The sequence below is a fragment of the Anas platyrhynchos genome, chromosome 2, assembly GCF_047663525.1.
Source record: "Anas platyrhynchos isolate ZD024472 breed Pekin duck chromosome 2, IASCAAS_PekinDuck_T2T, whole genome shotgun sequence".
NCBI classification, from domain to species: domain Eukaryota; kingdom Metazoa; phylum Chordata; class Aves; order Anseriformes; family Anatidae; genus Anas; species Anas platyrhynchos.
In genome coordinates this window covers 100283209-100303045 of record NC_092588.1, presented here as the reverse complement: position 1 = coordinate 100303045, position 19837 = coordinate 100283209, and the positions used below count along the sequence as shown (strand labels likewise).

General features: G+C 38.3%; 1 protein-coding gene across 6 annotated transcripts in view; it reads right to left on the bottom strand.

Annotated features, from left to right (window-relative positions):
- Nucleotides 1-19837, bottom strand: part of CDK13 (cyclin dependent kinase 13) — a 52422-nt gene that overhangs the window by 13907 nt on the left and 18678 nt on the right. For all 6 annotated transcript variants that reach the window (XM_027450129.3, XM_038174152.2, XM_038174153.2 and 3 more), the window contains exons 5-9: nt 17131-17301; nt 7038-7227; nt 4206-4262; nt 1386-1487; nt 1189-1266 (exon numbers count right to left, since the gene is read on the bottom strand). In XM_027450129.3, coding sequence (XP_027305930.2) covers nt 1189-1266; nt 1386-1487; nt 4206-4262; nt 7038-7227; nt 17131-17301 — 598 coding nt within the window. The remainder of the gene's footprint in view (nt 1-1188; nt 1267-1385; nt 1488-4205; nt 4263-7037; nt 7228-17130; nt 17302-19837) is intronic.

The window sequence follows — 19837 nt, the reverse complement described above, 5'->3', positions numbered from 1 at the left end:
AGAATTTTATCTTTTCCCTATCAGGATTTTTCTGCTCTATCTTTGAAAAGTAATTTAGGATAACGGAAAGGATAAATGTAGAATTGTTGACTGTAACATGATGATGATTGAGTTGTTGATAAAATAAAACTGATATATTACACTTTAACAGCCCTAAAATGCAGAGTATCAACACATTAAATACAATGAAGAAAAATTAGCTACAAGCAAGCTAGCTGTCAACCTCCTTCCAGCAGAAGAAAGTCTTAAATTTTCACTTCTGACAACTTCATTCTTATGGGCTTCAGTGCCATCTAGCGGGCAAAAGCAAAAATTCAACTCAAAGAGTTCAGTTCTCACATTGAGAATGATTACTTATGTCTTGCACCTCCTAAAAACTTCATTTTTCCAGGAGACCTAGTAAAATATTACACAGAAACACAGCATTGTTTAATCTACTTTGGAAAACATCTCTATATGTAACTTTTTTTTTTTTTTTTTAATAACTCGTCCATTTACTCTTCAGGTTCTGTAAGTTCTATAGGACTCACGCTCTTTTCCCCTTGTTTCTAGGAAGAGGACGTCTCCTCACTTATGAGGTCAATTATGATATCAGAATCAAGAACAATTTTTGCTTGCTGAATAAAAGGAAAGAAGCATGCTCTGGTCCATGGAATTAATATACATAATACCCAAAGATTTACTGAGATAATGAAGGAAACAAAATTTTTCCTCCATGAAGTGTAGTTTGCATGGGAGGAGAATATTTTGATGAAAATAATAAAGCCCAGGTGTGTATGTGGAAGTCCTAAAGCAAGAGCTCAAGGCAAGTAGCATGCAAAGAACCTACTGCTCCCAAAGTCCACTTGTCATCTACATTTTCCCTTTGATTTGCCACAAGGAAGTTCTAACAGTCTTAAAAAAAAAAGTCAGCATTTTGACCACTCTTTTACAACTTCAGTAATAGGCAACTGTAGCTGCACTACCAAGAAAACACTGATCAATTGTACATTGGTAGGGCAACAGCATACTCACAAAAATCACTTATCCGCATCCAAGCATAAGCCACTGACTTTACATGCCCCTGAAAACCACTAATATCTCACTCATGGTGATTATCAAGTCTTTATAAGTGTTAGCAGCGTGTTATCTCCATTTTAACATGAACAAATTGACAGCTTATGAGGCACCTGTTATGTGCCTATTTACCTTATAAGTTCCAGTTGAGCGAGTTCTTGATTTGCTTGAAATATTGGCTTTTTTGTAAAAAGTTCACCCAGGATGCAGCTGTAAAACAGTTTTTACACAATTCCGTCATTACGGCTTTCAATCCAACTCCACAGAAAAATCTAATGTTTACTTCCAGCTTGTTGTTCTGCTTGCTACACTCTGTACCAAACTCTTACCCACAGCTCCAGACATCGATAGCTGGCGTGTATCTTTCTTCTCCAAGCAGAAGTTCAGGAGGCCGATACCATAACGTAATAACTTTGTTGGTATATGGTCGGCTGTTGGGGGGAGCAAAAAAGAGGACTATCATTTTACTACAATCTCATTTCTGGATAAGTGAGGGCTTTAATTCTGTGGTGCTGCTACAAGACAGTGCAATCTTCCATTTTTATTTTTTAATTCTGCAAAGTTGCAACTGCATAAAAGCAAATGCAACCATCTGACCAAGGCTAGCAAATGACAACCTGAAACATCACCTCAAAGATATAATAAACATATATAAGCACCTAGCCATCTTGATGCTACGTGAATCCTGTATCTCAATTATTAAACAGCAATACTGTTTATCTATTATACTGCTAGTAATTTCTAGAGAAGGACCTGCTTGGATAAAATCAGCAACTTCTTGACAATTGTTGATTATTAGAATACTGAACATAGGATCTCTACAAGCATTTTGAAAAAGAGAAATAAGTCACTCTCCCCTCTGCAAATAAAACCAAAAAAGATGAAGTCTTTATCTACGTCCTTCAAAAACTTTGAATTCTAAGCCTGGAACTCTTCCAATATCTTTCTATATTTCAACATTTTTAATTCTCTACAGCTCCAACCAGAAGTTTTGGTCACTGTGAACAATCCTTTCCATCCTCACACTAAGGCAAGGATTCCACTGTCTTAGATATGCATTTTTGGTGGATAGGCCAAGATACAGCATCGAGAACAGTTCAGAATGGAAGTCATGCAACAGATGTTGTGTGTGTGTGGTGGTGGGGTTGTTTGGTCTTTAATATCTTTTTTCAACAGGGTGCCTTAGAAATGATTCAGAAATACTTGTTTTAGTTTTAATAATTCATGTTTAGCAATACAAAGTAATTCCAAAATAGAAAACAGTAACATTATGTGCAGTGTTTGAACAAGCTCTTACAACACACTCAGTGGTTCACGTATTATTTCTGCAAAATCACCCATCTCTTTTTCATAAAGAATGTCTTTTTTTTTTTTAAATATAGCATGGTTTTAGAAACGATCCCATCACTCATCATATTTGTCTCTGAAACAAACATTCATCTACAAAATGCTTACATGCTATGAACTTTCTCTACAGATAAGCCACTCACATATATGTTAGTATACAGTGCTTTTTGTTTGAACAGCTGTTTTCTTATACAATCTGTCACATTTCCTACTCTAAACACATTAAGTCCTCCAAAATAACATTTAAAGTAGCAACTACAACGATTGGTGGGAATTTACTTAAAATTTTATTACCTCTCCATCATGCTCCCACTAAACTCTGTAACCTTTTGAACAGTATATCGTTCTAACAGTAAAACAAAGTACATTAATGTAATCAGCAATTATTATATGCTCATTGGTATTCATCAATTACTTCTGTTACAGCAGCTCAGAAGCTATTCAAAAGGAAAATGAATGACAAAAGAATTGTCAAAAAACTACTAATGAGATCCTAATTATCCTCCCAAGTTCTACCAGCAATCTGATTAACTAGCGTAACTACATTTTAATCTTGGTTTCATTTATATATAATGAACTAATAACATTGCTGTTTTCATGCACACTAAGATCTGTTATTTGCACTATAAATACATTCAATTTCACTCTTTCAATTCTTAGTGAACAGGTGGTTTTAAAACCAAAATTTAAATTAATAGAAAAAAAGACATTAAAAACCATCAACAGTAAAACAACAACAAAAAAATAGGCCGATTTGGTGCAGACTAAAATAGTAAGGTAGGATGGTATCACTCTCTTTTATTAACAGTACATGCAAAACAAAACTGAATTGTGCACCAGCTGCTTAAGATTATCTTACCCTGCTACTGTACTCAACAGTTTCCATAACTGTTACTTAAGCATATGTTCCTAAAATAACAGTTCAGAAGACAGCGAAACTAACACTATCATGTTCAAGAACCTCAGAGCTCTGTGAGAAAACAGCTCATAAAATGATCGCTACAGACATTATTTCCCAAAATAGGCATGCAGAACTCAAAATGAGCTGAAAGAGCTAATATTTTCTGTATCCAGTAATCCAACATACACATTACTGGTGCAATAAACATTCAGCCTGAATTTTGAAAATCCCATTCCAAACAACAAATACATGACATTACAATATAAATATTAAAGTTCTTATTCATAAAAACTGTGCACCTGTTTCCTGGAGTACAAGTATAACGAAGCCAAGAACAACAGAAGCACAAGTCACAAGAAGTTTCAGAATAGCTTTTATTTAAACTTGTATTTCTGTTTCCAGAAGATTCAACAGGACTGTCTGCCTAAAGAATACAATGAACCTTTTCAAATTTAAGCTTAAATCTTACACAGAAGTTAGGCTTTTTAAAAAGAAACCGTATGAATTTCTGTCAACATAAAAAATTCTCTTTTCCTAAGTAAACACTTCCTAGGTATACCAAAGAAGTAATATGCTTTCAGTTTACAGGACTGTAAACTAATATTAATTAAAACGCTACATATTGATGCAACCTACTTAGAACTGCAGCTCTTCATTTCCAATCAATATATGGCTGCTTTCTACAGAATCCAGAATACTCAGAAAGGTAATACACTTACACAAAGAGAGCTTTGTGTTTGTATGCAGTGTACGCATGCTCTTCCTTTCCATCTCTTAAGCAACTACTTATGTTACAGTACAGTATCTCCTCTAAACAAACAAAAATTCTGGCCCTCATAATACTCAGTTATGCAAGAAATCAAACTTCTCCATGCTTTTTCACAGTGTAATTATATCTTACCTTTCTTCTGAGTTGTACAGCCGAGCAAGCCCAAAATCTGCAAGCTTTATCTGCCCTCTGGTGGAAAACAGAAAGAATTGTTTAGTGGTTAATCCTGTTAAATTTCCTCCCCAAAAAACAGGTGAAGTTTCAAATTTTTAAACAGTTGCAGCTGATCTTCACCAAAGCACAATAATGAGGAGACACTCCTTAAAAATCTATATATCTCTTAAATCAAGAAATACACTAATCCACCTGATATCAAAGAAAAGCAAGCAAAATTAGACATGGACATCAAATGGCATTTACATCAGCGGATGCTTCTCAAAATTCAGGGTGCGTACTGTTAAGCATTCAAATCAAGTCTGCAACGTAAAACTGAGGAGGAAACTGCTGTTTTGTTATGCCTGACAGTTAAAGTACTGCTAGCAGAAGTATTTGTACAGCAAACAACTACAAGCAGTCCTACTTCCTTCTAGGAAGCAGTCAGAGCCCTGCTTTGCTCTTGTGAAGTATAAATACAGACTTCAAATCAGGGTGACCGAACAGATAAGGGCTTCTATTTTTGCCAGCAGACAACTTGCTGAATGACACAAACCCTAACCCCTTCTTGAGTTTACCCATACACAGGGTGAAGAGTAGAAGATACAGAGCTTTGCCCTTTTTTTTTCTTGCCACAGTCAAAGGGCATTGCATAGATGCACGAACACATACAAGGCTTGATGCTGACAAGCCTGCACCATCTATAAAGCCGAAATGATTTAAACAAAGCTATCTGCAAGCTTTTCAATACATGGAACAAATTTGGCAATGTTACAGGTTTTGTTTCTTTCCCTCCTGTAATTATGAGCTCTTAAAACTTGTGACTTCAAATAAATTATAGTTTTGGCTATTTTACCAAATCAGGACAAGACTTGCTGATGTGCGCAAGAATGACCATTTTGTGATTACAAGATGTATGGATTGCAGTTTCCATTGCATTTTTCTCCTCTCATGTACGTTTGGAACTGCTGTAACACTTAATGGAAATCCCCCAAAAGCAAATAAATACTTCCCTCAAATCTGTGCTTTTATTCCTCAGATATCATATTTGTGGAATATCAAAGAAATTTTGAGCAAAGACAAAAAATGACAAAAAGTGCACCACTAAAAGATATAAAATCCATGTGTTTGGCTTCAGGTTGTAATGGTAATGGGACTTTAGAAGCACTGGCTTAAAATTATTCAGATCAACTACAAACATTTTTCTTCCAGCAGAAACCTCTGAGGATGCTCAGAAAGACATTCTGGGGGAAAATACTGTTCATCTTGAAGCTGAGAGAGCACAGCACAACAAAAAGCACTGCCTCTACTGTACTTCTCCAATGTCAGGTTATACCTCAGGTTCTGAACTCCTAAAGCCGCACTGTGACAGCAACATCACTGGAACAACAGCCAAGCAAGGCTAGGTGAATGGGCAAGGTGAGTGATGTGGAGGCACGTGTAAGGTAAGGACCTTTATCAGAAATCTGGCAAGGCTGTGGTGGGAACCACAGCAAAGAGAAGTCTAGCATTAATTTAAGCAAGAAAAGGAGGAAAAAAGGAAAAATTCAACTTGGAGAAACCTGGGATAAAACTAGGACCCTACCAAATGAGATCCCTGATGTTTTTTGCCCAGTAGTCTATCTCCACCAGTGGCATGAACAGATTTTTAGACAGAATGTGTGAAACAGCCACTTTGAGGCTCACCTTCCCTCAGCCACCAGCAATAATCACTGAGTTAGAGATTCCTGTCTATTCCCCTCAGCAGGTTTTAATGATCCTGTCCATGAATTTGTCTCATCCCTTTCAGAGTCTCCTAACACTACCCTGAAAACCTGGGTAAACATTCCAGAAGCTGACTACCTGCTCTGTAAAGATACTCTTTTATCTGCCCTAAGCCTCTCTCTTGCTACTTTCTACAGTTATTCCCTGGTTTTAGTACATTGGATGTGATGAACAGGAGTTCTGCATTAATGTTATCTGCTAGCTTCATATTTTTTCACACTCCAACCATACATCCCCTTTAAAATGAGAAGTGACAGTTTTTATAATCCGTCTCCTTCCACTCTCTTACCCACGTTAGCTGTCCTTCTCTATGTATTGTGTACTTCTACTTTATCTGCTTTGAGATACAGGTGTAAGAATTCAAGATAGAGAAGCAAAAGGTTTACACAGTAACAAAGCACTGTATCTTGCTCAATAGCCTTCCTAACAGTGAATTGCAGTTCTTCTGTTTTATATTGAATGAAAGCATATTTATTAACGTGGCTTATAATCACAAGTGGTTAAAAAAAAAAAAAAAAGGAACAAATTCTTCTCTCCATTTGATTACAGCAATGACTGCAAGCCAAAATATGTTTGAGAATGCCTGATCGAATATCCTTTTAAAGCATTATACTAATTAACAAGGACTTCCTGCCACAAAGAACCAGTCTATCCACGCTTCATTTTGAAATGACATGGTAAAAGGAATACACAAACACTTATTTCCTAAAATTCTATTTTAATGTATTTTTATTTCCTAAAATTCTGTTTTATAGTATTTGAACTTAGATAATTTCCCCCCATACTCTGACCTAGCAGATTCAAGTTTTAATCCTGCTATTTTGACACAGGTAAGTTTGAAAAACAACTGCAGGATCCGTTAAGCAGCATTGTTAAGCAGTAACGTTACCAGATAAGTATTTTACAATTGATTTTAAAGAAGCTAGGCAATCTATATAATAAAAAATTGGCTAACAGCTTAAAACAGGTGAACCATAAAGATTACAAAAAAGATTTAAACATGATCTTGACATACAAGTTTTTACATACTCGAAGCAATATCCATACCTATTATTTAGTAGAATATTTGAACATTTGATATCTCTGTGCAAAAAGTTCTTCTTATGGCAATAGGCCAAACCCTCCATCAGCTGTCTCATAAAGGACTTTATATGATTTTCATTAAAATGAACCAAACCAGATTCCAGCAGTCCCATCAAGTCATGGTCCATATATTCAAACACCAGGTAAAATGCACCTAGGAAAAAAAAGGTAAGGGGTAAATGAAACAGAAAAACAGATTTATCAGCAGTCAAAAACATTCTTGCTCCCTGCTTTTGAAAGTCGGGAGTATTTTTCACACAACTCTTTACATTTTTTGAAATATTTTTAGCTGCACCTCATTTTCCATCCTAACAATGAAATGCAGTGCAGTAAAATGTTTTCATAACATTGCATTTTTCATGTAAGCAGTTATTCTAATCACCAAATGTTTGTGAAAGCAAATGTAATTCTACAACATAATGCTCTGACTTAAATGGACATTCACTCTCCCTATAGCTCTCCATCAAAACCACCATTTTGTAAAGTTTAACTGGCTTAGTATTCCCTATAATTTTTGTGGAGAAATCCATAAACACAAAATATATACAGCATAAATTCATCTGTCATGATTCTTGGACTTGGATTCTTTAAGCTTTCAGTGTGGAATTGGGTCAGAAGTAAACCTGTCTTTCTTAGACTAGAAGTACCTACAAGACGAGACAAAACGAGAAAGCAGAACTAAGAGCAGCTCTACAAAGATGAAGTTCATATCCCAAGTTGCCACATACGTACATTAAGCATTAAAGAATCTGGCCTTATCTCACATTAGTCTGTGTTATTCCATAACAAACCTATTAAAGCCAAGAGCCTTTGATGTATGTTGGTATTCTTAAAGAAGAAGAGTGCTAAGCACATCTGAGGCAGCAATAAGCAATCCTCAGCACAATGCACTTGGTTTAATACCAAATTCTTCCCCTTCTCCTTAACTCTGGGGCAGAGACAATGCAGATGAGCAGAGCACTGATTGCAATGCAGAAACCACATTTAAGGGTTTCTTAACTTTCATTTAACTTTCACTTAACTTCCATTTTCAGAAACCTCCCTAAAAGATTTCAAAGCCACCACTCTGAAGAGCAAAAAGTTTCTGCCCAACAAGAGCACATTACAGGCACTAGTTCCAGAGCAAGAAGTTTCAGTTCAGAAGCTAGTAGAAGTCTGGAAGCAACAATGAGAAATCAACTTCTCCATGCACACAGTCAAATTCTAGCAAACTGATGTAGTTTCTTGTATAGTAGCTAAAAAGAGAAGAAAAAGTGCTACCAACTTTATACTGCATCTGATATTCAGCACTTAAACAGGAAAAACACAGTGAATGTTTAACTTGAGACAGAGATCAGGGAAGGGCAGCTGAACTACAGACCACTGCTTAAGACCCTCAGGGCTCAGTTTTTAGTCCACCTCTTGTCCAGCTGTATGTTGTATGGAGAAAGCAAAACACTGGTCATAAAACACCCATCCATATGCTCAGAGTAGCTAGAGCAGAAGGTAAACCAACCAGGGACAACCCAATCCCAGCACTTCAAGAAAAGGAATGAAAGATGTGTTAAGCCATACGGAACCAGAAGTCTGCAGAGTTTCAATATCTGCATAAACGAGCTCACCAGTGCAGTTCACCAGTTCAGCACAGCCTAAGCACAGAGGCTCCAAGTCTTGGTCTTTGAAAGCAAGACAGCTAGCAACCTGGCGTTAGGTCAACCTTACTGACAGCTGCTGAAGGATGAAGCAGGAAAGATTTTAAAAGTCCCTTGAAACAAAGCACCTGATACTAATGCAGCAGTGCCAAAATAATCTAGGCATGCCCTTCAGAAGATGTCAGCTCAACAAAACTGAATGCCAATGATGCTGGTATCTCCTTGTTCCGGAATACAAATGAAAATTAACCCTGTCACAGCAGCAGGCTACATGACAAGGACAAAGACTGGGAAGGGTCAGAGGGGATTCAGACCTGTTCAGTCAGCTGAACCCAGTCTCCTCTTTTATATGCAAAGCAGGCTCCATGCCTTGAGCAATTTCCTGCTCTGTCTACTACCTCCCAGGGTTTTTCACCGCTATTTATGCGTGGCAAACAACATTGGTACCCTCGAGAAAGGAGAAAAGCTTACAATGGAGACAATTCATAAAAAGAACAGAGTAGTACCTGGAAGATGACATCCAGGTATTTGTATTCTCTGCAGCTCTCATTAATAACCTTACACTAGAACAGTATGAGGGGAAAAATATAAAAGAAGTTCCTCCCTTAACAGAGCATGGGCAAATGCACAGATCCATTATTCCCATGCATTACTATCTACATATTAAACAATGTTAGGACTTGAAAACTGCCAAAGCTTAACCTTCTTTATTGGTTATGAGAAACTACTAAAATTAGTGTACTAGCCTTGGCAGTCTAGCTATCACAAATCTGATTCTCAGTATTATTCAAACTGATTTTTTTTGGAAGAGATCATAGTTGCAAGGTTACCAAGCAAACTGAAGTGAAATTCCTGCTATTTTATTTCTAGACAAACGTGGTGCCATTTTCTGAGAAGAGGTCAGTAGTCACCAAAACCAATTGCTTTATTCTGCTTGATCATTTCAAATCTCCATGTGTTTTCAGGTGGTCTTATCCTTTGTAATAGGAAAAGAAACTATAGATATTCAGGAAGAAGGAGTGAACTGTGCATAGGCTAAACTCTGCTTATCACAGCATACTTAATTTGAGTTTACAGCACCCTTTAGTTTAACTGCAACAAGCACCATATAAATGCCACAAGGACTTATTCCTCAAAAAGGAAAACAGCAGACAGAAGAATCACTCATCCCTTTATGTTCGATAGCTTGGAGGTTATGTCTTAATATGACTCTCTTTTGTTTCATGCTAACTTTGCCCAATATCCACATTTCTGGAAGCAATGTCATAAATGCATCTAAAGCTGCGTTTCAAGAGAGTGTATGCAATTCAAATGATCCCACAGTTACTTATCTGGCTTTAATGTTACTCTTTTTATTGCTGTATGTTAAAGACATGCACTCCCTGACAAGCATAGTACCTGTGTGGCAGCAGGCAGCCTACAGTCCATTTCCACGTGCTGCAAGAGAGCACTGAAAGGGATGTTGTGTCTTTGCCCACTTTCCTTTGCTAATACATGCAGCTGATCTCCATTCCTTCATCTACCAAGATAATAGGAATCCTTATTGTTGACAGAGCAGCAGCTGGAGCAGCTGAAGAGTAGGAATATTGCCTACTTCTGAATATGGGATAACAGATAACAGCTGAATTTATTAGGGAAGTACAAAATAAATAATGGAGGTTCCTGGATGGAAACAACTCTAGCCTTACTCCTTTTGTCTGCACTTAGAAAAACTCATCCTTTAGACCACTTTGTTAGTTAAAATGGATAAGGGTCAGAAAGTGAGATACTGGTTTAGAATAACTGAAGGATTAACACCTCTCCTTTTCTTGTTCATACATTTCTAGTCATGAATCTCTAAAAGTAATAAAGTTTTCTCAATCAGAACACTAAATGAGCTGGAAAGCTATGCATACAGCATGATAAGTCTACAAAATATGACAAAATCTATTATATATGAAGCATTTTCTGATGGGCCAAACAACTTCAAAAAACATACTCTGCATTCGTAAGTCTGTTTTCAGACTGCCATCAACTCAAACAAACCTGAGAAAGCAGGACATCAAGTTACGCATCCATTGCTAAACCAAGATACAAGAGCTTAGAGCAGAAGATGAAGGGGGATAATACAAAAACTTGAAAAGATAACAGCTTGTAAGCTAATATTTTCCAAATATAATGTAATGGGGAAAGTGTTTGGGGTTCTTCAAAATGTCTGATTAAAAACAGATCAGAGGAACTGAGAGACCAGAGATGCCTTATTATGGGATAATCTTAATTCAATCCTTGTATATGTGCATTACAGGAGTACCCTGAAAAATAAGAATGTTCTGAAAAGGGAGCCCTGCCTCATTCTATGAGTGGTGCATACAGTGCCGAGTTGTTGGACAGATTTTCATTTCACTAATAAGACTCCTCAGCTTCTTCTCTGCTATACATAGATATTTTTGGTTGATTGATTAGAGATAATTGGATTATATTTACTCTTCCATTTCCTTAACATTCCTCCTCCAGGACTCATGATATACTGCATTCCAAGATAGTTATAAACACACAATTGTATAAAGTAAAGCTTGAAAATTTAAGAAAAAATCATCCAACAATTCCTTGAAGTTACGGTGCTTTTAGAAAAACAAATATGCATCTTTTCTTTCTACTTAGGTCATAAAAACCTATTTACTAATACTAATTCGAGAAATACTAAAGACATTTGCGAATTAATCACCTTAAGACTAAAGAAAGCAGCACTGCCATATTTGTTTTTCCATGTAGGTATCACAAGACAGAACAAGTCTTTCTGCTTCAGACAAACAGTCTAATAAAACCAGAACTTTTCTGCTGAAGAGTAGCTCATTCCAAACCAGAGTTCAGTACAGCATACAGAAATGGAAAGGATCACCCAGGCAGTCACACTACTGATAAGTTAGCTACAGTGTGAAGACTTTGGGTAAAAAGTTTCTATCAGCTATTTCAGGAGCAGCAAGGCAAGCTCATTAGAGGTTTCTGAATTTGAATTTTGTTTGTTTTTGTAAGCATTGTGTGTAACAGCCTAAGCTCCAACAAGCTGCTTTGCAGGCAAGAGGATCAGAGAGGAGGCAGCAGGGATAACTGGAATTTGAGACTGCTTGAACTGGAAGAGAAACAAGCATGGGAACGGAGGGATTTTGACACCTAAAGACCCTTTTACACCAATAAACATGCAGAAATACAGTGACAACTCCTCAAAATGGAGAGGATACAAACTCCTGGAAATTTGCAAACTCCACCTTGCAAGCTGATCATGACCCCTCAGCAACTAAAGAAAAAACAGCCCTTGGTGTCTTGCCCAACATCAAATGCCTACAGGAAGAACCAGTCTTTCTTCCACAGATGTCTCTCTTTTTGCATTGTAATACTAAAAGAAAAAAATGCAGTGTTTTTGTTTTTAAACCCTTCTGAATGACTCCAGGTAGGATGTATTCACTGAGTTTTCCATTTCCTAGAAGGCTTCCCAGGAAGCTCAGTTAAAACTAGCTCCAATAGGAGTAGAGAAAACCCTGTAGTCAAGCACTCTGACTGCGTGATTGCTGTCACGGACTCTTTCCAAACAGCAAGCTTTCAGACAAAGTACTCCTTGATGGCTATGAGAAAGTAACTAGCTAGTCATATAACAAAGTACCACAGACTTGGAGTCCTTTTGATAAGTGCAGTACAGTACCGTTGGGATAGATACTGCCTTCATGCCTAAAAGGGTCCACTGGTTTTTGTACTGCAAATACAAAATTGAACCTTGCTAAAACAGCTTAGATTTCAGAATGAATTATAGGAACAGCCACACACAGTCCAAACGCTCAAAACAAAAACAAACAAACAAAAAGCTCCAATGTTAAACAGACATTTTTTGATCACAGTCTCACATGCCAAGTTTCACATTTTCCCTCAGGTTAGCAACAGAAAACTGTCTCTTCCAGTTAAAAGGACGAAGACAAGCCGGTCTGTATGTGTCAATGTGGTTTTATGTTCAGAACAACAGCAGGCAGGTAGGGCAGGTATTGTGTGTTTAGCAAAAAGAGATGGTGGCAGTTCCAAAACTAGACTGTTGATCAAATGCAAACAGCTCACAGCTGATAAACAGGCAACTCAGCACTAGAGGACCACCTCAGGTGCACAAAGAAAACAGAGAGAGACCTAAGAAATTCCGGTCATATGAATGACAGGCTAATCAAGAGAACACAAACCAGAGCTGACAAGCCCAGGGTAAGAAAGGCCTTCTCCTCTTGCTAACTTCAACAAAATGGTTCAACTAATTTGTCGTAGGACTATGAATAAATATACTTGACAAATAGTTGTTTTAAACAAATATTGCTTTCTTCAGTCACTATTGCATGGGTAACAGAACACAAACTCTCAGACAAAAAAAAAAAATATTAAAAGAGGATGAAGAGCTTCTGCAAATTACAATCCTGCTCCAAACCCAGCTACAAAAAGACATGAACTGAAGGTCATGGATAGGAACCCCAGTTAATTTGAACTACCATCAATCAAAGAAACAGGAAAAGCGAAGGAAGAGTACAGTTGGCAGCAGATTTGCTCACAAGTACCAACAGTATCAGGTTGCTTCTACTACCATGAAAGACTGACACCCACAGCTGCTCCTGTACTAGCTCACTGAGAGAACATTTTCAATAAGAATAAGCAGAGTTCTGTGATTCAGAAAAATATTGAGTGGCATCAAGTCGGTCATTGGTGTTATCAAGCCAAATAAGGCTTTATGTCCTCAGAGAAGCAGAGGGAATTTTAACAGTATGTTCAGCAGATTTTTATTTATGTAGTCAACTGATACATAGATAAACATAAACAGGACAGAATGCAAACTGAGTCATGTGTCCCATCCCTGAGCTTATGTGTAAGCTCTGAGTGACAGGAAGGGGAAGAAAAAGCCTATACTCAGATGAACCACTAGAGAAACATACAGAACAGATACAAGTTCCTACCAAACCCTAGACACCTGTTCTACCCAACAGGATTGTGCCTCAGAATCAAGATGCTGCACTAATAAGTAACAGCACTCTCCAACTTTACCATCAAGCACGTCTCACACTCACTGAAGACTATAAAGGTAAAAAAATTCAGATCTTCAGCACAACAGATCCATATATGTACTACTAAGCTGTGTATGTTTCCAGTTTATAAACACTACGATGGAAATCGTAGAGCTGCCAGGCAGAGAAGGACCTGGGAGTGATGGTGGACAGTCGGCTGAATATGAGCCAGCAGTGTGCTCAGGTGGCCAAGAAGGCCAACGGCATCCTGGCTTGTATCAGAAACACTGTGACCAGCAGGGCTAGGGAGGTGATCGTCCCCCTGTACTCGGCTCTGGTGAGGCCGCACCTCGAGTACTGTGTTCAGTTTTGGGCCCCCCGCTACAAGAAGGACATCGAGGTGCTTGAGCGGGTCCAAAGAAGGGCGACGAAGCTGGTGAGGGGCCTGGAGAGCAAGTCCTATGAGGAGCGGCTGAAGGAGCTGGGCTTGTTCAGCCTAGAGAAGAGGAGGCTCAGGGGTGACCTTATTGCTCTGTATAAGTACATTAAAGGAGGCTGTAGAGAGGTGGGGGTTGGCCTGTTCTCCCATGTGCCTGGTGACAGGACGAGGGGGAATGGGCTAAAGTTACGCCAGGGGAATTTTAGGTTAGATGTTAGGAAGAATTTCTTTACTGAAAGGGTTGTGAGGCACTGGAACGGGCTGCCCAGGGAGGTGGTGGAGTCACCATCCCTGGAAGTCTTCAAAAGACGTTTAGATATAGAGCTTAGGGATATGGTTTAGTGGGGACTGTTAGTGTTAGGTTAGAGGTTGGACTCGATGATCTTGAGGTCTCTTCCAACCTAGAAATTCTGTGATTCTGTGATTCTGTGAAATGCTGTGCTGCATTTCCATTGATGAAAATACTCTTAACACCTAAAACTCACTGCTCCAATGTGTTACATTTCCTTCTCTCATGGTTGGCCCAGAGAGAATAAAACAAATCCTTTCTATTCAAGCTACTGCTATTGTTGAGTTTACATCCCAAGCTGGTCAGGGTAAAACAGAAGATACATTTTTCTTCCACTTTCTTTAGAAGTAAAATACTGTTGAAAATATCAAAGACAGATACTCAAAAGTTAGGAAGACACATGCTTTTAAGTGACAAATTGTATATCACAGCTCAAAGTATCAGGACAAAGTGGTACAAGCCACTGCTGGTTTGCAGACCAAAGTTACCATCTTAAAAAGCATCCTTAAAAGTACGCACTGTATAAAGAGTGCCTGATATTTAATTACTACATATGCTGCATTTCGAATTACCAAAATCCCAATTAAAAAAAAGAACAAAAAACAAACTTAAGTGAACAAGTAGATGAGTAACAGGTCAGGAGATGACAGGCAACCTTAGACCAAAGTTAACTTTACTAACTAGAGGAACGTGTGTTAGTAGAAATGGTCTCATTCCCTACTTTCACAGATGAGATTTCAGCAGGGTTTTGTAAGATCTATGTTCCAAAGCTAAGATAATCACAACACACATTAAGCATAAGCATGTTCATGAGAGGGCAAAACACTTATTCTACTGTAATTTCTACTTCAATAAGACATGTCACTACCACTTGCGTGTTCACAGTGGTTTACCATGAAAATGACTGAACTTCCCATTTGCTTTCACTCCCTGCGTAGGCTACAGCTTGCCCACAACTACTCAGCTATAAATCTCCATTTCACAATGAACTACTCATTAGAGAAATACAGACTGCAGGAGCCCAAAAAAAATAAACAGCTTCCATGTTTTCAGAGACAAATCATAATAGTAGTCTTATTGTCATGCTAATGCTTTCAAGAGTCTACCAAAAGCTAATTTTATTCTTGTATCTCCAGAGAAGCCCCTTCTCATGCCATTTTCTGAAAATGTAATTGTTTTAATAAGCTGTTAAACAAGAATGTGAAATTAAATTGAAAGCAGTGTCAAAAGCACAAATACAGACTTAAACAAAAAATACATTTGAAATTAATGAGAAACAGTTTGAAATGCACCCAAAAAATTTACAACTCAGAAATGGAGAAAATTAATTAATGAGACTTTAATACTTAAGTCACGGCTCAGTGTGGTCTCATTCACCCAGTAGGTTAGACCTAGCTAAAACTCAGTACAAGACCACATGGAAAGCCTACGCTGGCTGTTGCAGAATCAGAGTTCAAAGAGGGTGCTGACCACTGAACCCACACATATCTAGAGAAAATGTTTTGCTAGACGCTTTCTACTTTGAAATGATAAAAAATGTCAACACTGTATTTCCTTCAAAGTATACTACTTTCTAAAGAGACTAGGAAAAGAACTTAATTCCTGTCTAACTCTGACAGCCATCTTCTGACTCATCACAACATCACCTTGTGTTTCTGCTGCCTATGCAGTACATTTATTGTTTTCTACCCACACTGGTGCTAAACATGCTGTATGGAACTCAGGGTGGGAGAACAGGGAAGCAACACAGGTTACACGCTCCTAACATCCCCTTCAGCCAGCCCATGCATGGAGGTGCCCGCAGGGCACAAAAATACCCCTGAATGATAGTTTTTTAAGACTTGTAGCTAGAAGGATACAACCTCCAAAGACAAAACAACCACTTTTTCAAACTGCTTGGTATCAAGAGTACCGTGCAGCAACAGTGCACAATTTCCATCGTTTGCTTGATTCTCCAGGCTAAGGAGGTTGCAGTAACTCAGGCAAGCCAAACTTAGCACTGAAGGAACCAAAATAAAAAATGAATGTTAATAGCAGAATGGTTATATGATTTACTTTCTTGCAGGATGTAGTAGAAAAAATGCTAATTTCAGGAATAATACTTTAAATAACTAAATCAGAACAAATGTTCAAGTAGCTATTGTTCCTAGTTAGCCATCTCTTCAGAAGTATGCAGCAAGCCTTCAATTGGGGGAAAAAACACTTTTATCCTTCTATCATTCAACACACATGCCTAATTTTGAAAAAAATGGAATGAAACAAAATCTAAACAAGACTGACACCTAGAGTGAAACATCTCTTCAATGTTGAGCCTACAATATTCCACATGAGAAAATGCTGTGAGGAATGTAAAAGGCTAAAAAAAACTCACATATAAGAGCTTCCCATTGTTGCTGGTCTCCTAATCCATGTGTCACAGTCAAACATATGTTTCTCAAAACTGGAATCAAGATTTTTTTTGTTTTTTGTTTTGTTTTTTTATGCACAAGGCATTCAAAAATATTTTTTATCAGCAAAAGGCATAGGTGAGTTACATGAAGGACTATTTATCAATAATTAAGTCACAATCATAACCTCTTGTCGAGTGTCACAATTTCCAACCTTTTTTTTTTTTTTAAATGAAACTTCAGTTCCAGCATAGCAGCCTACTGCTTTAAGAACAGGGTCAGAAAGAGCTACCCCGTGCTAGTATACATACCTTTATCTTTCTTGAAGTCCAAAGCATCTTCCTTATCTGTCACTATTTCCTTCATGTTGATAATGCTTTGGTGATTGAGCTGTCGAAGAATCTTAATCTCCCGAATAGCTGTAATTGGAAACCCTTCTTTTTCATTATCCAAACGCACTTTCTTTAGTGCCACCATTTCTCCTAAAAGGAAATGTAAATAAAAAAATATAAACATTAGCAGTCGATCTATAGGATTTAAAAACCCTTCACAACTGTTACTATTTCTGAATTGAGATAGTAAAACTAAACAGTTCACATTTTGGTGCCTGTATCAGTGCCATGCTGACCAGAAACAAAATTAACCACTGCTGAGAAATAATCACACAGAGAGGCAAAATTATAAATACTAGTTTTCAACTAACCATTCTAATACTCATTTTCCTCCTGCGTACATCTCTCACCTGTGTCCTGATCTTCCACACCAGGTCTACCAATTAACCCCTACGTAAGAGTGATTCTTAGCAGGAGCTTTAGCAACATAAGCCTATGCCTACTATGGATTTATGAGTACTGCATCACCCCAGCTAAGAATGCAGAAGAAAGTTCTTGTCTTTCAGTGAGAAAGATGTTTTACAAAGACCTGAAGATCTACCACGGAATAGTTGTGCTTGGAAGGGACCTCTGAAGATCATCCAATCCACCCCTCCTGCTCCAGCAGGGTCAGCTGGAGCAGGCTGCGCGGGGTTTTACTACCAACTGTTCTTCTTAGGTACAAGCTGCCTATAAATATATTTACACCCACAGCTTCCCAATGCAAGCACTGAAAGTTAAAAGAATTCAAACGTTTATATTATTTTAATGCAGTATTGGTTGAGTAACCCTTTAGAACTGCTCTCTCAAGAGCTTGATCAGGAAGGAGAACCTTGGGAACAGGGGTGTTCTACAAGGAGACCACCAATAGCAGTGCGCAGTCACAACCTCCTTTGCTGTCTTGTACCTAACTTAAGTAGGAATTAGGCTCCGAAACAGTCCCTTTTAACCAATCCACCAAGTGAGGTAAAAAGCTTTCCTGAATATTTTGTTTCTTGTTGACAAAAGGAGTGCGCCTCGCATGTTGAAGAACAAATACAAAATACAAGAGCAAAGTTTCAGAAATGAGTTGCTAAGTCAAAAAAAAGTGCAAACTGATTCCTCCCCTCAGCAGGTTTCTGACAACAAAGTGGTCCCTTAAAATAAGGGAACCCCTGCTATTACACCTACTGAAAAAGTGACTGCCTCTGGAAAACTTCATCAGAAACAAAGGAGGAAAGAGTTAGCCATCAGTTCTAATCACCCATCCAGATGACGTGAACTGGTGAAGATCCCAGTGAGGAATGATTGTTGAGAGAGGAAAAGACTTGCCAAGCTATTCAGCTATTCTGTTCTGAGATGGCAGAGTATCAAACATTCCTCATTCGTTAGCAAGTTCAGGGAGAAGATGGCTACCAACACGAAGCGAACAAAGGTCTCTTAGTCCTCTTTAACTATAGTTTCAAGGGAGAGGAGCAGATAATCAAGCAACGTACCTCACCTATGTAAAGCTCAAGGTTGTCTGAGAAGAAAGGAAGACATTTGGGACTAAAAGGCACAGCCTATGCCAGCACCCAAAAACCCTCCAAAGGCAAAGGCAAAAAGATTACTGCTGGCATGCTGGGATGTGCTGTATAGATTAGCATGGGCACAAGAGGCATGGAAGACACGCCCTGACTGGAAGGGTGGGCACGGAGGTGCCTCTGAGGTGCTTCTTCACCTAGCAGGAGGCACATCAACGAGGAACTCTGGCCACAGAGCACAGTACCTTTATCAAAAATGTCTCTTGTCAACATAAGGACCAAGGTACCAGGCGCAGCAGAAGCACTTGGGAGGAGATAATTTGGAGAAGGAAACAAATGTTATGAAAAACACCTACCAGGGTGCTTTCCTATAAATGCAATGCCTTGATGCCACAAACTCTGATGATACGTTTTCCCTAAAAGTAAAGATCTTATCACATAGACTGATTCTTGGTGGGCATACGATGCAGAACTGCAATTGAGGAATTTTGTAACTCCACAGCAGTCAGGAGAATATACACACCAGCACTGATAAAGTAAGAATCTTATAACCCAGGCTCCTGATCACATCTTTACCAATACACCGGCAAAATTGTTTAGTCCCGAGGCAGTAAATTTGATAACTAACAATTTTGTCAGAATTCTCATGCATGTATCTGGAGAGAAATACTACAATTTAAGATACGAGGCAGACAACTAAAGAGTTCCTACTAGTTATCAGTACACTTTCTACAAACAGAAGTGTCACTGCTATGTTTACAGTAAGAAGAAAGTTCCCTCATTTATTTTATTGCAGGCTGGCCTGGATGAAGCTAAATTCTGCAAAATAGCAGAAGTATCATCTAGCCATGATTGAGGATATCTAAAAAAACGTATGCCAGCTCAACCATATAGGTTTTTTGGGGAAGCTTACTGACAACGCAGCTATGTTAGCTCTAAAAGGACTTACTCTGCACCACTGTGTACAGCACACATGCAATATGTAATGTTCCAGTATGTCTCCAGATAAATTCAGCTGGAAATTAACACAGAAGCAACAGAACAGGATTCATCAGGGCTAATAATTTGTGACATCTCTGCAGGAAGCTAAGGTAGACACATGGACAAGGTGATGTGAACATTCAGGTTCACACTGTGGTGGTCCC